This window comes from Genypterus blacodes, unplaced genomic scaffold (assembly GCF_046128005.1).
Source record: "Genypterus blacodes isolate CSIRO-AG114 ecotype Tasmania unplaced genomic scaffold, CSIRO-AGI_Gbla_v1 ptg000022l_1, whole genome shotgun sequence".
NCBI lineage: Eukaryota > Metazoa > Chordata > Actinopteri > Ophidiiformes > Ophidiidae > Genypterus > Genypterus blacodes.
This window is the reverse complement of record NW_027466835.1, coordinates 6309086-6325984: the sequence shown is the minus strand read 5'-3', so window position 1 is coordinate 6325984 and position 16899 is coordinate 6309086. Positions and strand designations below refer to the sequence as shown.

The window sequence follows — 16899 nt, the reverse complement described above, 5'->3', positions numbered from 1 at the left end:
AGATACATCTTCTACTTCTTTCCTTATCTTCTTTGATCTGCAGATATCTGAACAATAAATGAGCTTAAATTGGGACCCGGGGTTGGAAAATAACTGGACTTTGCTTTGGTGTGGTTGCTGACTCTTGACTCACACTCAGTGGCCTCGATGAACACAGACGACGAACACCTTGAGGAAGTCTTACTCAAAACTAAAATACTGTTTTATGAGTCTTGTGAAATGTGGTGGACAGACTTTGGCCCATGTGTGAGTGGAGTGGAAGTGATCCACCTAATCAATCCCATCTTTGGCTTTTCTTCACATCCTGATTGTAAAAGCAAGAGTTGTGATCATGTTGTGATCACGAGCTACTTTGTTAAAAAATGTAGAACCTGGCATGTATTTGAATTTGAGGAATGTGTAGGATTTCTCCCACTTGATACATCTCTTAGTGCATATACAACACAGATGTTGCTGTCTTTAGACACAGCAACGTTTTGCTAAGACAAGGGGGTTCTCCTGCTTCAGTTTAAAGGCGGCGTGTCCTCGGTATCGCGTTACAACAACTAAAGTGATTTCTTATCTGTGTGCTTTTCAGGTGACAGAGGGGTTGATCCAAGGGTTGGACGGCCGGCGTATAAAGTTATAGCCCAGCATGTATGGAGACAACTTGTGGGGGGCGTGGGGGGGGCTGAGTTGAGAGAGTGGACACCATATGTTTAGAAAAGTCTGCCAAGTAGGGAATAGGACATCACCTGCGATTGGTTACGTGGAAAAACAAGAAATATAGTGCGCGTACAAGCATGAAGGAGGGGATGCAATCACCCTTCACAAATGGTTTGCCATGTATGAACCGCAAAGACTGGAGCTGGGGATGGAGCTGAGCCAGAACTGCAGGGGGGCTCGCACTGTTTTTAAGCTGTCGCAGTCATGATTATGGGGTTTTCTACCTTAATCCTGACTGATTTCTTATAAGATTTGAACTTCCAGCTCATGGCTAAAGCTGAAAGAGGGCGGAGGGGGAGGTAGAAACACATTCCCTAAGCAGATGATCCCATCGGAGAGACATTCTGCATATTACAGCATCAGTATGCGAACCAGAACCATCCTCTCATATATTTACAGCAAATCATCACAACTGTAAAAATGCCAACTGAGCATTTTGGACATTTTCACTTCAAAGTTCCCAGTTTCAGTTTTTCGATCCAAAAGCGGGGATCAAAGCTGTAATCGCTGCTTGTAAATACTCGTCCAATCATTTGATGTGATCTTGATTTCTGCCCTCTGTGACTTTCCTGGAGCGAGTAGTGTTTTCTTTCATGATGCAATCAGACTGATGAGAGCTGCCAGTAGCTCCGCTGATGTCCAAGGCCGTGTTAGACGTTGGAAGTAACATGACACGACTTTACCACCTCTTTCACTCTGAACGCCGCTAAGTGCATTAGCGGAGCATTCGTTAACTGCTGCTAATGAGATAAATGATTCATGGTTTCCACGGAGTTTTGAGCCACTGAACAGGATTTCAAACCTGTCAGATCAGCTGGAATCTCTTCCCCTCTCTGTTCTCCTTCTTCTGCATTTAGTATCTCCCAGAGTCTAAATGTGTGTGTGTGTTTGTGTCTGTGTGTGTGTGTGTGTGTGTGTGTGTGTGTGTGTGTCTGTGTGTGTGTGTGTGTGTCATGTTTATTGTTTCCTCTGAATGGATTTGGACATTTAATATCCTCGAGCATCTTGATCGTATTTGGACAAACCTAAGTTAAGCTATTGCGATCCAGTAATTGGAAAAATGAACTTTAACTAAGGTGATTTTGCACATCAGATTGAGTTTATTGGTTGTGGGGAGCAGCAGTCAGCATGTGTAAAACATTATTTAAAGGCGTTTGCGGTTGCTCACTCTCGGCATTCTAAGGGTTACTTCATGTCGGTGCTGATGATTACAAGTATGAAATGTAAAGTCTGGCGGTTGCGTTTGCTTTTGTTTTTCCTTATCATCTGGAGCACCAAGATCAAACCCTATACGTTTATGAGTTAGGAGTTTTTTGTCTCTGTAACTTCCCTAACTTTGATGCTTTTTTTTTTATTATTGTCTCCATGCCAACAAACTGAATCAGACTAAATTGTCTTTGAGTATTTTGTATAATTGTGAAGTCCCACTTATCCCCATTTTAGTACATTTCTGAGTGAGTTATGATCAGTATCTTCATAGCAGTCTTCTTCCCACAGTCTTTCTCTTATATCATGATGAGGGTTTCACAACCCTCGCACAATCTCTTTGCAAAGACTGCTTGACCTCCATTAGGGGGAAGATCAAACTCTTCAAAGGAAATGAGTGTAATCAGGTGGAGGAGGCGGAAAAAGGCAAAACAACTCGACTGGCAGTCAAATACAGGTGGTTACAAACAACAGGACGGACTAAAGCAACATGTCAGTCTGGATATTTAGCAGCAAATTCATGAGTAATCAAGGCCTGATTGAGAAGAGCTTAGTTCTCCATCATACTTACATAATAATTCCAGTTACGACATCTCCCTGATAAAACAGATTCCCGTCAGGATCGTGCTTATGTCCCCGTACACATGTGCAACATTACCACATCTTGTCAGGAAGCCTAAACTTTAGAGTGGGAGGATTATGTGGGAGAAATATTGGTCCCAGAGGCTGAAAGTCTGTTCTCCCTTCTTTATATTTCTAATAGTCACAGGATGCAAGAGACATGCGGTAAAGCATCTGTGTCAGGCTGCAGAGGGAGGGTTCAGTGTGTGCACAGCGACCCGACACACACACCCTGTAAACGCCTCTCCCTTCATACCGCCACCGGACCGGAGCAGACGGGGGTCAGACGGTGCCATCATGGAGCAGGTGCAGTGTCACGTACCTGGAGAGTCGTAAAAAACACACGGCTGGCAGTCAGACCGTGTCGGCAGGCAAACAGGTGCACCAGGTTGTAAAACATGTGACCCTTCAGAGGAGATGACCCCCGATGTAGCTGGGATGCCTCTGGTTGAGCGGTGCAGGGCGTCATGGAGGGAGAAGGAGAGACGGGTCGTGTTTACACAGACGATGCTCCAAGAAATGCATCCCTGCTATCTTCTAAGTCCAGCCGCCTCCATCTAAACAGGCAGGGAACTAGATTTTCCATTTCCAAGTCTTTCTAAAACAGTTTTTGAGTATGTGTGTGTGTGTGTGTAATTGGCTGCCAAAGTTGAGTGGGCGTGGTTCCTTCTTCAAGAGACTTAATTGACCTGATGGTGGCGCTATAACTTCTTATCCTCCATGTGCCTCCCAGACTTTACTTTTGTAAATTGTTCTTTTCTCCGATCATTCATCATTCATTTGCAGTTCCAAGCAGTTTGAGTGACAGCTAAAGCTCAAATCCTTTTTGAGGCTGCCGATTGTCTATAAACAACAGGTGCAGCCAATTAAGCAGAGACCCAGAGCTGAGTCACGGAAAACGGATTGGACCGTGAGAACCAGGAGAACTTCCTGAACGTAGGGATGAACCACGGTCCAAGAGTATCTCACTGTGAATCACAGTAAACATGCAGAATATGAATCTTAAGACGATATGTTGAAAATGGCTTTGAGACGGAGAACACACACACAGCTTCTTTGATCCTCAGCCACTATTCTCCGAGTGAAATTACGGCGATGCCACTGATAAGACAATTTATGATCTCCTGTAATAGAGAGAAACAGTTGTTATCTATAATCTGCTTTGTGCTTTCTGCCGTCCTCTTTGTGCAGAGGGGCTGAGCTAACCACTATAATCAGCCAAATGGATGAGCCGCTGCTTTGCTGGAGGTGATGGAATATTGATGGTGATGTACGATTTCAAACCCCTTGCGTCTATCAAGACCCTCTTTCTCCAGCCTGCCAAAACACTTCAGGCTCCTTTAGTTGATAAATGAACTGTTTTCTTAACGTGGGCCTGAAAAAGCTATTCTCGGCATTCTCAAATTGGGATTCAAATATATTCAAATATGAGAACTGCAATTATATTCTTGCTTTTTGCACAAATAGAGGCAAGAGAACATCTGCATAATACCCCTGAAGGGAGAGACATTTACATTTTGCATTCTTCTACATCCATATTTGTCTCATGGAGACGGGCGTAGCGTCCCGGGGGACATCATCGGGGGACGATAATGTCCTAGATGCGGCGCAGGGGAATCAGGCGGGACATCTGCGTTTGGTCCTTTCCCTGTATGAGCATCCTGGGATTATTGCTGTAACCACAGGGACCAAAGGCCACCCGCTGTTTGACTTCTTACGCACGTGGAAGAAGACGAAGAGGGCAAAGAGAGGGGAGCCCGAAGGAGATTAGAAGTGGACACGGGAGCCAAAAAGAAATTGTGACACTTACATGTGAATAAGGTTTTTAAGAGCAAAGCAGAGGGGGAGAAAGTGAGCCGCCCCCGAAGGATGAGTATTGACAGCAGGGCACAGAAACAGAGAAATACGATTAGCTGGTTGGGTAGTATTGAATAGCAATCACAGATAACCTGATCCTCTTCCTCTCCCTTCCTCCACTCATCTTGAACTACCCAGAATGTGATCTGTACAACCTCTGCACTTCCACAAACAGTTCAATGGTATTACATCATATCGAGTGGTGCAAAGCCTTAATTCACTAGTTTTGTCTATTTGTTCATTTCTGGCTTTGAATTCTGCATTACAGCAACATATGCCAGGTGTGTGTGTGTGTGTGTGTGTGTGTGTGTGTGTGTGTGTGTGTGTGTGTGTGTGTGTGTGTGTGTGTGTGTGTGTGTGTGTGTGTGTGTGTGTGTGTGTGCGTGTGTGCGTGTGTGCGGTTGCCTGTCCCGTCTCGCTGCTCGTCTCATTAGCTGTGATCAAATGCTGTAACCTTGTGAGGACCGGTCATGTTCGTTCAACCAGCATACACGGCTGGTTGTTAATGTCCTGGAAATCCTCAAGACACAGACAGAAAATAAACAGCTGTGTGTGTGTGTGTGTGTGTGTGTGTGTGGATATGAATTGTTTTATCCATTGCAATAGTTACTGTAAACATGATATCTGTATTCGTTTACTTTTTCTCTCCCAGCATCACAAATCTGCCCCTGACACAACACGCATCCCAATAAGAGGGTTGCATCTTTACCTTTCTGTCCGTCAGTTGGGCGACAGAGCGTCACAGCGCGTCACAGCGCGTCACAGAGCATCACAGAGCGTCACAGAGCGTCACACATCTCCACACAATCGTACATTTTATTCCCCAGAGAGATGACCTGCCACTCTGCCATGTCTCACGTTTAACCACAACAAAATGAATTCCATGTTCTTCTTCTCATTCCGACGGCTTATCTGAGACACGTCTGATCCTCCACCTCTCCTCTCAGTGTCGCTGTAAGAACACAGTAGTGATCGCACGCACACAAAGCAGATGGCGCCTACATGTTTCACATATAACCCTGTTGCTTCTTTCTTTTTTTTTGGCCGTCTCCAGTCACAGGGTTAATGATTTAACGAGTGAGACGTCCTGAGAAACAGACATGTATCCAAAATTGAAGTGGAATTCGGTTCACTGGTGCGCAGTTATTTTCCTTAATTGTTTCCTGAACTTTGCCCTTGAGGATTTCCTTGACCCGGCGTATCCTGGTGGGGCGCAGTGACACATGCAGTTTGGGGAAGATGGAAGAGGGGAGATCTGTGTGTGTGTGTGTGTGTGTGATGATTGCTTTGGCCCGGGCCAGGTGGCAACAAAAGCCCAATCGTACCTCATTTACTTCAGATGTACACACACCTCTGTCCCTTTCCACAGCCGGAGTCCAGACCCATTCAAACTATTTCTACACCATTTCAGTCCCGTAGGTCCCATAGGAGGCGAGGGGGCCTGGTGTAAATGTGGCAACACGCAAGAAGACTCCCACATTAACCCCCTGCGTTACTTTGATTGATCCTAGCTGATGAAGAATATCTGATTTCTTATTTCTTCTTCTATTGACCTGAGTTCAGCTTCAGCCTCTCTGTGTTTAAGACTAAAATTACCCTTAAGCTTGTATGACACAACCACGACACAGACAGGAACACATGATAGCCATTTCACTCTACACACACTGTTAATAGTGCACTTCTCATATCAGTATCACTACAAAGTCACAGTGGGCGGTTTTTTTTTAATGCAGTGGGCAGAGTCGGATCTCAATCTCCCGCTGATCCACACTGTAACCATTTAGCAGACATCACACCCTTGGGGACGTTATTGTATCGGAGCATGGAGGTGAGTGGAGGATGGATGATTCTTTACACACACACCAGGTCTAAATCATCCCTCTCTCCTTCTTTGTATCCTCATCCTCGCTCCCTCCCAGCCTCACTTTCTTTTTCCCACCTGGAAAAATAGCACGCAGTGAAATGTGATACGGTGGGCAGCGGATTGTGGGGTGGAGTGTGTGTGTGTGTGTGGAGGGAGGGGGGGGTCGTCCTGGTCGACGCGCTGTCCCGCTAATGGAGATGGATGCAGGGGCTCAGAATTGTCTTTCCCCCTGCTGAACGGCCCTGTCCGTGATGGAGAGAGGTAGATCCATTTCTCTGCAGCTTCCTCCCCGGGGCTGCAGATCCCCTCTAATGAGAGGGGTGGGATGGGCACTCGTGAGCTGATTTGAGAGAGCGAGAGAGACAGAGAGAGAGAGAGAGAGATGAGGAACTGCAGCAAGACAGATAGAGAGACAGAGGTGCAGGGAGACGGAAGGAGATTGGAGAGGCAGGGAGAAAAGAGAGACAGGAGTGACGTGTTGACAAGACGAGAAGGGGGAACGATAAGACAGGAGGGGGGGGATCGGTGAGGAGCGATGATATTCAAGGAGGAATAATGCAAAGAGAGGAGGCCCGGTGATAAAGACTGACAGAGATAAATAGACATGATTGCAGACAAATCACTCCTTCGCCGATATGCCTTCCGTTATTCAAACGTCTCGGTCCCTCTCTCTCTCGTATTCCCAAAGCATTTATCACATTTATCCCTGTGTTATTGGAGATTTGGAGCAGAGTCCAGGGAGAGCTCTCCACCTACATCACCAGGTATAATCACAACGTAAGGGGAGGAACTGAAACGCTGTATTTTAAAGTGTGGTGGCCTGTCTGTCAGCAGGGAGGCAGATCTCTAGTGTTTCTTACCTTTCCTGCCCCCTTGGTATCAATCACACACATTGCAGTCGACTGATACCATAAGGTGATATCTGTAGTGCTGCTGCGGGTTTACATTTTTTAAGCCTTTATCTGTAAACCGCAGCGATAACGCGAGTGAGGAATGAACACATAAGACCAGAGTTGAGGTGTGATATCTAGACGCTGTGAACTGGCAGACAATTGATCATCACAGACTCCGCGCTCTCACATTCATACATCCTCTATAGAAAACTTTGCCTTGCTTTGACAACGGCACATTAAATAAACCCTTTTTATTTCCCAGAACTCCATAATGACCTTGACAGCGGAGGTTTTCACTCAGCCAGAGCCCTAATAGCCTCAGCAGTGTGTTTCCACGTGCCTCACTTAGAAAAACCCCTTAATAAATTCCGTAAAGCGCTTTGAACGGAAGCCGCACAAATCCACTATTTTCTATACATAGAAAAATGGCTGCCTGGCTGACTTCCTGTTTTTAACCGCCGCCGGATTCCTGAGCATTACGCTGTTTGGTTGTTTGACGGGGGGGGGGACAGACACATGTGCAGGCTCGCTCACACAGATGTGCTGGCTTCATTTCAAGCGTGTTTCATCAAAGCTTGTTGTGTTTTGCACAGGAGGAAGGAGGAGAAGAAGAAGAAGAAGGAGAAGAGGATCAACCTGCACGGAGACGTTTGTTTGGAAAGGTGAGCGATTCATCCCTTTTGAATTTATTCTCATGCATGTCTGGCTTATTCCATTACAGTGGATTTCCTGCTGGGCATTCCACTGTTATACTACACACAAGAGGCCCATTATCAGCACAGAGTCCATTCTCATTCTTCTTTATCACAGGGGGTGACAATCCCCCAAACACACATTCTGTCTCACAATTTAAAAAGGAAAGAAAGTCTGTAATTTGTTGGATCAGCAGACACAAGCTTTTTATCCACAACTCAACCTAGTACAAGAGCTCCCCCTTGTGGACAAATACAATAACACGTTTTGCTCCCCTTCGACAAAGAAGTTGTGTTTTAACTTAACATCAGTTTTCTCCATTTCATTTATTCTCTTATTCAGGTTTGCTTGTGTCTCTGAGTTCCTTTATGGCTCTCCAGCTGTGCTCCATACTCTGCCTCAGCTCTGCTACGTCCCTCTGGATCTCCTCCAGGAGGTCCAGCTTGGAGAGTTTTCTGTTAATGGACGAAAGCACCTCCAGTCCCGCGTCGCCGGTGACAGCATCCTGCTCTGAAACTTCAGGGGTGAGACAGTCTGAGTCACCTGGCTGAGATGAAGTCATAGCTTGTTCCCACACCAGCTCAGAGTAAGAATCTATGAAATTTTCCAGTTCCTCTAAATTACTGTCACCCCACCGATCAATCAGCGCCTGGAGGCCCCCGGACTCAGTGATCCTTCTGAGAGTCCGCTCCCTCAGTGAAGGATGGAGAGAGTGCACCTCCGTGACGTCCTCGCTGTCCTCTGCGAGCATCCTGTGCTGTGTTTGAGGGAAAACCAAGACCACTGTTGAGTCTGTGGGTAACAATGGACACAGTTGTCTTTCCCCGTTCAGTCTCACGGGGCTTTGAGGTTGACCAGAAGAAAGCCAGACAGGGAGCTTTACTGTTATTCTCTGTGGGCCGACCAAAGGCCACTTCAGTCTATCTCCAAACATCACAGAGACAGCGTTTGTCCTGGAGGTGTGTCTGTCCAGGAGGGTGAGCCGTCCTCCTGATCTTCCCGGTAGTTCCAGCGTCTGACCCCGAGCGTCCGGGCCTTCTGGGCAGTTTAGTGACAAACTGGATTCCCGTACTGCAAAGCAAATAATTCCTTCATTAACATTTGTTGTAACTGCATCTGGGCCATAAAAAAAATCTTTGAACAATGTCCGCCTTCTGTCTAAAGACCAGATAAATGTGCTTATCTCTCCTTAATATAGGTGCTGCTATCTCGCGGCTTTACACGTGTTTCCGTGTTATGCAGTCTCTCACTTCAACTGGTGTCAAATTACAGAAACAAAGTGGTATAAAGGAACAAATACACTGCAAACGTCACGAGGAAGAAGTAAACATGTTGGTAGAACCCTTAGATCAGCAAGTATACTTACAGTCGTGGCACAGCTGAACTCTGAACTCTGCTTTTGTATCCTTATTATACAGCGTCACTCCATTCTGCTGCAGATTTTGTGGTAGAGAAATCCTCTTCCCTATGTCGTCTCCTCTCTCGAACACACGCAGCCTCTCTTCAATTAGCATCTCCTCAATCAGTCCCAGTAGCGTCCTAACCTGGGCCCCATCCCCCCAGTGCCTGTTATCCAGAGTGTGGTACCTGTTCCCACACCTCTCCACCAGCCTCTGCAGCGGCTCTCCCTCGCTCTCGATGCGTTGCTCTACGTCGGTGTCGCCCAGCCAGTCCCCGTGGCTGAACAGCACCATGGCTCTGCTCCACACGTGGCCTCTGACCGCCTCCAGCTGATCCTCCGCCGCTTCCCTGTGTGCCCGAGTGAACGAGGAGCTCAGGTTGACCACCAGCAGGACGGCGGTGAGGCCGCGGGTTGCGTGTGACATCAGCAGGTCCGAGCTCAGAGACAGGCAGCCTGGCGTGTCCAGCACTGTGACCATCTTACCGTTGGTTTCGGTTTGTTTTTCGGCACAAGAAGTGGTTTGGCTCTCTGTGCTGAAACGCGCCGAGCTCAAGATGGTGTTTCCAGATGAGCTCTTTCCTGTGCTGCTGCCACCCACCAGCACTATTCTCAACTCTGGAAGAGGTTTGAGACTCTCTGTATGAACCAAAGGTTAGTGAGATCATCAGCAGTCGCATCAGATTGAAAATATAAACAGATAATGCAAAGAAAGTTAGATATTCCTTATTAATATTCAAGCAAAACAACACGGCATTGACATTGTTTATCACTTTCTGTCTAACTCACCCAGCTGAGACTGTGCCATCTGCCTCTGTTTCTCCTTCCTCCTCAGCCTCTCCTTGGCTCGCTCTTCCTCTCTCCTCATTTTCTCCCGCAGCTGTTTCATCATATTTCCCTCCGTCTCATAATACCAGCCACCTGCCGTTTCCTCGATCTTCCCAATGAGCTCCCTGACCTGAAACCCGTCCCCCTTTGTTTTATTGTTCAGGACGTGATAGCGGTTGCCGCACTGCTCGACGAGCCGCCGCAGAGGCTCTCCCTCGCTTTCGATGTATTGTTCTGTAGTCGTGCATCCCAGCCAGTCCCCGAAATTAAAGAGAACGATAACTTGACTCCAGATGTGCTCGTCGATGAGCTGTAGATGCTCCTGAATGGCTCTCCTGTACGTCTCGCTGAAGGCTCGGTCCGCACGGATTGCCAGCAGGAAGACGTGCGGGCCCGGGGGACAGAGAGACGCACTGAAGCGGATCTGTCTCTGGTCGAAGATGGGACTCTCAGCGCTGAAGTAGTTCATCCACCAGCCTGGAGTGTCCACGATTGTGACCTGTCTCCCAAACACGCACCCTTGTCCCACAATGCACCGGGCTGTTCTTCTGCATTGCTGGCTTCCCTCTCGGCCCAGGATGGTGTTCACTGCTGAACTCTTCCCGCAGCCCCTCGCTCCGACCATTACAATCCTTATTTCAGAGAGATGATGCAACGTCTCTGTAAGAATAGAAGGAGAGATTGGGGTTGTGTTACTTTATTCAGGGTTTGTTATTGAAAGTATCAACTCAATGTGACAACTTCATCAGTGTTTGACAGGAAGTAGTTCCTTTGTAATGTCACCAGTATGTTATTGATTTCAGAGATTATAATTTGCTGACCTTGCATGAGAGCTCTGTGTGTTTTCATTCTCATAAACCTTCGGCGAGCCCTTTCCTCCACCGTCCTCTTCTTCTCTGCGTTCGCCTCTAAAATGTTCGCCGGCATTGCAAAAGTCCTGTTTCCATTTTCTGTGACAAGTTTCTGTATCTTCACCAGTAACTGTGTCACCTCATCATGGCTGCCGTCAGTCCTTAATGCGACACCGTGACACCTCTGACTGCACTTCTCACTGAGCCAGCGCCGAGCCGTCCCACACGTCTTCTGTGCGTCTTCTGCCGCTCTTGCCTGCTTAGACGTGTCATACGTGAAGACGACGATGCAGTGACTCCACACCCTCTCACCCAGCAGGCCCACGTGCTCCTCCAGAGCCCGTCGACGCTTTTCTGATGAGAACGATCTCACCTTTACCACAATCAGAAACACGTGTGGGCCTGGTGAGCACAGAGAAACGCCGCTCACTATCTCCCTTTTGACCAGCTCGCAGGTGTCCCGAGCGTTGAAATCGCACCACCAGCCGGGCGTGTCGACCACCGTGACCCAACGCCCTGACACCTCACCCAGCCTCCGGGAGCTGGCCGTCCTCTCCCTGGTGACAAACTCCTCCTTACCCAGGATGAGGTTCCCTACGCAGCTCTTCCCTGAGTTTCTGCCGCCGAGCAGGACGACCTTCAAGTGTGAGGTACAATCATCTGCTTATAAAGAGAAAGATAGTAACACACACAGAGGGAAGACATTATAAATCTGATTTCTCCTTCAGATACATTGCTGTATTCCTGTTTTGATGATTATACCTCATGACTTCTTGCTCAAACAATCATGGGAAAGCAAACATGAAGTAGGGAAGCAACAAACCACAACAATAAAGGGTTAAGTGTGTAAAGTGTATCAAAAATATAGGAAATATTAAGTAAACTAAACAGTTTTTTAAAGAAACAAGTACAAAGCTATCACTGATAACCTTTCTAATAATATCTCTTCATGCGTAAGACAGTTATATCCTCATGACACATCAAAGTGAATCAGAACCTGTACGGTTGATCCATGAAATGAAGACTTACGTGCTGACACTTCTCTTCCTGCCATGTCACATTCTGTCTTATGCTGTTGCCTGTATAGATTTTCAGACAAACGTGATCCACAACGCTTCCAGGTTCTGTATTGTTAAAGGAGTGGTGGCAAAAGTTACTGTTTTATGTATTTATGAGTCTGAAGGTTGCCTGTAATGAGCAGGACAAACATGAGGTAGACAGTTAGGAACCACACCTCTCAGCAGCAGCAGCAGCTCTACAGGCCAATAAAGGGAGACAGTGTTGCCAGGTGTACGATAATTATCGTATTTGCACGATAATGTTGCCCTCTGTACGATGTATGATCAATAATCCCAAAAAAGGCCAAATGTACGATAATTTGACCATTCCGTGAATGTGTGGTTGTAATCGGTTGTAAATCAGCCTGTCGCAACTGTCTGTCGGAGTCGGAGACTCGGAGCGCATCTGTCAAATGCACGCTGGAAATTCCAGCCAATCGTGCTTTTCTAAATGTGAGCTACGAGTGACGTGTATGCGTTTGCCTCAGAACAACGGCCATGATTGGCTGAATAGTCCGCTGCGCCCGCCCCATAGGTGAGGAAAAGAAAAAAAAAGAAGAAGAAGCAGCCTGAATCCATTCCGTACTGACGCCACAAAGCTGTGAGTGCCTGTTAGACGCTGTTCAACACTAGAGTGACTATAGCGCATCAAAAGACTTGTTATTTTGGTTATGATGGGTGTACGATAATTTCACTCAAAATACGATAATTGTATGTCTCTGGTACGATAATCCCACATTTCCCACCTGGCAACGCTGAAGGGAGAGGAGAATGGCAATATGCGGAAGTGATGAATTCAGAAAGAAGAGTGAGAAAATAGGAAAACAATTTGTGTATGATAACTACTTTGAGGACGAAAGAAGGGACCGAATAATCATGACGTATGAGAATGAGACGTAGCGGGCAGCGCCGTGTTGTTTGGGTGTAATGTGCGTTTTGGCCTGAGGGGCAGCAACGTGCTGTAGAGCAGGCGACCTGCCGCAAACAGAGAGTAAAAGAAGCTCTGACAGGTATAATTGCACGCTCATCGACTTGGTACGGAAACAAGCACCACCACATCACCGAGGAGCAAACATGGGCGTGAAAGTCGCTGTCGAATACTGGTAACTGTGTTCTTTATTATTCTACGTGTTAGCTCCGGATACATATGTGTTAATCTGTCTTTATTCACCTTGTTAAAGATGTGTCTATGCTAACTAGCCTGTAGCTAATTGAAGTGTCACGTATAGCAGCGAGCGTAGTGTTAGCGTAGTCGTATGTCTTCTCCAAGTCTTTCCTCTGGGATTGTGTGCGGTGCCGCGCAAGTGTGTGACTTGAGTTAAATCCCTCCGTTTGTAGCGGCGGATGAGGGTACGGGCCCCGCTATCAGGAACTTGCCGACGAGCTGTCCAGCAATTTTCCTGATGCGGAGGTGACAGGTGTCGTGGGGAGACAAGGTACGTAGCGCCTCTGCACACGGAACTGATTGATTTGTTAAACTGTAACGTGACCGTGTGGAATGTAGATGCTTAACTCTCGCGTTATTTCACTGTGTAGGCAGCTTTGAGATAGAAATCAATCAGCAGCTGGTCTTCTCCAAGCTGAGCCTGGGAGGCTTCCCACACGCAGAGGATGTGAGTAGAAGCACCAAAATAAACATGAATTTCTTCCATAGATTTACATTATTCATCAGGAGCTAATGTACATATGTATTCTGTAAAATGTCAATGTACAAGAACTGTGCCTTTTGTGTTCCACCATCCTCAGGTCCTGGCTGCAGTCCAGAATGCCGCTGATGGCAAACCTCTAGAGAAGATCACCAGGAGTCGGGCCCCTTGTGTCATCATGTAATCGGTCCCTTCCTCAACTGAGCCGCCAACAAATGCCAGTTCAACCACTTGCGCCTCTGGTTTACGGGGGCTCCCCTCCGAGTGCTTTGCTGAAGGCCGTGAGCGGAGACCTGTAACCAGACTCTGCCCTCTTTCCCTCTCTCTGTTCCCATCATGGAGCTCAGGCTGTTAATGATTACTCTCGCCTAAATTGCAAGGTTGCAGTATGATGAATCCAGCCCTAGGGTTTCCCTTGTATAGGAACAAAGATGGGGAGGAGAGCTTGCAGGGGGTTAGTGCCCCCCTGACCCCCCCGACCCCCTCCTCTCTCATTGGTGATAGATTCAATGCTAAATTCTCTGCGATCAAAATACTGTTTACAGCAAATATCAGGTTAACATTCCTGTGGTGTTCTTTCTTGAAATAGTGTACGTGTGTAGTCAAACTGCCAGCGTCTGACTTCGTTGGACTTGTGTTCCTGTGCTACGGTTCTAATCCAGTGGCTGACCTATGCATTTATGTGCTCAGGCAACTGTCCTGACCCTCTTTAACATTTAGCCCAGCCTGTTCATCACTGAGCGACCATCAGGAGTCTTCCTGAGGACCACTACCCACTGGTCTGTCAGCTCAGACTTACTAGATGTCGGCTCATCTTCTTTACACACACGCACACACACACACACCGCCTGTCTTTATTTTCTCTGAAGTCTTTTAATAAACCAGTTGTAATGATTATGAGCTGTTTAGTTTCTTATCTTTTGAATTGGTCTTTAGATATAACTGCTGAATTATTTATCGTTCTACTGTGTCACATTTGACTTTTTCATTGAGTATTTTCAGATTCATAAAGAGAAAACTAGTGCAGCAGAGAGGTCCTCAGAGAGCTGTTCACACTTAATGAGTCCCTTGGTTTATGTTGTTGTTGTAATGGGACTTGGCTGCGTAGAAACTGGGCTTTCTGTTCATTTGTTATCAGCTCGCCTTTGACAACAGACACCAAACAAGCAGAACTTTTCAATGCTTTTGATTCTGATCTGCGTCTATAACATGAAAGACTTAAATTGTGTTCCAAGTAATTCCTTTTGAAAAATTAGAAATGTTATTTGAAATTGGGAACGTCATCATAGACTCAATGAATTTAGTAATCCACAGTAAGAATATGTAGTAATCCTCTTCATTCTGATGAAAAGGGGAAACAGTTGACCGTTGTTTACACCAGGGGGCGCCAAATTCAGCATCTTCAGTCTGACGGCCCCGCCAAGCTCACTCAACTGAAACGGAGATATTGTCACAGTTTAATCAAAAGAAGTCAAGTAAGACGGAATGAATTCTGTAAAAGAATGTTCCCGCTCTTTTTGTGTACACACTCACACAGTGCTATAGAAATTAAATGGAAGTTGCTGTGTTATCCATTAAATTGAAATTGTTGAGATCACTTTTGCTGCAAAAACAAATTACAATGACTTGAAAATCTGTGTCATGATGTTTTAGTAACCTTGTGTTTTCTCATCATGTCAGCAGCTGTAGTGGCTGAGTGTGTGAGTGTGTGTGCTGCTCAGTGACTTGATGTGTAGGTGGGTCGTGGGTCCTGGCTCTGGCTCGCAGCGATAACTCATGCCAGCCTGCTTGTTGTCGTGCTGATAGAGACGAGCTGTGGGACCTCCTCTCCTCCACTTTAAACTGCTTTAAGTATACAGACACGTCAAAATGCTATTTTACCACTGGTTGACAGTAACACTTTAAGAATTGACGCCTGAAACCCAACTGCAGACACAGTGATATGTTCTTAAGCATTTTAGACAATTTGGACGGCCCTCTAATCCTTTTTCTGACCTTTGTTAGCTGAAACCAAAGAACACTAAGTCCATATGGCACTCTATCCTCAAACCCCTATGTCTCTATGTCACATGGTTACATAATGGCTCTTTACTTTTAGACTGCCTAACATAACAACCTCCACACATTCATTCTTCTTTCCAGTTTAAAATGTCTGCAAAACTTCTTGTGCTTTACATTCTGAACGTCCAAACGTTTACACGGAGGCAGCAGTTAGTGAACATTTGCATCTGGATGGAATGGCTATATGATGACTGGGAGTGTCCACACACACACACACATGGGCATAGCAGATAGCTTGCACAAACGGTGATAACAGGCCTGGTGCAGCAGTGTGTGTAACTGGGGCCCACTGCTGCTCACTGTGGGGCCAATGTATAGATTGTCTTTGTGTTAACTGTCATGATGGTGAGGTTGCAAATAGTTCTGGATGTGTCTTGTTTCCATATTAGGTTTGTTTCTGTATAAAATGCACTATAGTTATTACTTTTGATTTCTTTTTACTTTTAAACGAACACCAAAACTCAGTTTGCACACTGAAAAACAAAACAATGTTTCTTACGTGGTTCTTTAAAAGACTATGACCACAACACCTACCACTACTAGAATACAACCATAAAACAAGGATAGGAGACTGAAAGACCTCACTCCTGTTTCATTTAAATGATCTATTTAACTGAATTAAGATTGTTGGTTAAGCGTATTTGTCATAAAGGTAATTTGAACCTTTTTAGGATCTTTTAGCCGATTCTTGTTCTCGGCTTGTAACGGCTTTTTCAGACATGTAACCGTTTTGTACGGATTAACATTCAGTTTCTGTTTTTCAAGAAAACTTTCAAAATCTGTCAGTCATGTTTGTCTGTCTTTCAGCAGGACATCACAGATTTCAATATAACTCGGTGATCAGGTCGGACACCATCCAGGGAAGAATCCACGACTCTACTACTAACTTTCTTCCTGTAGGTCATAGAGTCGCTATTTTTCTCTTCTGCTATATTTTGGCCTTTTTCCACAGCCCTGCAATAGACTGACTGCCTATCTTGAGTTAAACTTGCACCACTTGGAAAGGCTCCAGCCCCCCCTGTGACCCTGAAGAGTGTGAGTGGATATGGAGAATGGATGGATATGTAGCGCAAGAGGCCACGAGTACCAACACTGATCAATATGATGATGAAGTCGGCACAGGAAATGGAATTATTTCTACCCTTTCTGGTGCCACTTCCTCAGATTGGGCACCACAAATTGATTCTACACATTTTAGGGACTTTGCCGACAATCTT

At 46.1% G+C, this 16899-nt stretch overlaps 2 protein-coding genes and 1 long non-coding RNA gene across 3 annotated transcripts; 1 reads left to right on the top strand and 2 right to left on the bottom strand.

The window, feature by feature from the left end:
* Positions 1–8173: 8173 nt before the first annotated feature.
* On the bottom strand, positions 8174–11971 carry LOC142992613 (GTPase IMAP family member 8). Its single transcript, XM_076143100.1, has 5 exons — positions 11947–11971; positions 10888–11577; positions 10028–10726; positions 9206–9877; positions 8174–8910 (listed from the first exon to the last, which is right to left on the bottom strand). Exons 1-5 carry the CDS (start codon positions 11969–11971, stop codon positions 8174–8176), a joined length of 2823 nt encoding a protein of 940 aa, XP_075999215.1.
* A 957-nt stretch (positions 11972–12928) lies between these two features.
* selenow2a (selenoprotein W, 2a) lies at positions 12929–14516 on the top strand. The gene is made up of 4 exons (XM_076143275.1): positions 12929–13078; positions 13314–13411; positions 13512–13588; positions 13722–14516. Exons 1-4 carry the CDS (start codon positions 13050–13052, stop codon positions 13803–13805), a joined length of 288 nt encoding a protein of 95 aa, XP_075999390.1. The 5' UTR covers positions 12929–13049; the 3' UTR covers positions 13806–14516.
* LOC142992740 (uncharacterized) lies at positions 14268–16042 on the bottom strand. The gene is made up of 2 exons (XR_012961063.1): positions 15076–16042; positions 14268–15028 (listed from the first exon to the last, which is right to left on the bottom strand). It is a non-coding gene; the product is annotated as an uncharacterized LOC142992740 (long non-coding RNA).
* Positions 16043–16899: the final 857 nt, after the last annotated feature.

Coding starts and splice junctions, on each gene's coding strand:
- LOC142992613 (XM_076143100.1), bottom strand. CDS start 11,971: ATGGCAGGAAGAGAAGTGTCAGCAC. Junction 10,727..10,887: donor ACACAGAGCTCTCATGCAAG/GTCAGCAAATTA, acceptor CTATTCTTACAG/AGACGTTGCATCATCTCTCT. Junction 9,878..10,027: donor GATGGCACAGTCTCAGCTGG/GTGAGTTAGACA, acceptor TGGTTCATACAG/AGAGTCTCAAACCTCTTCCA.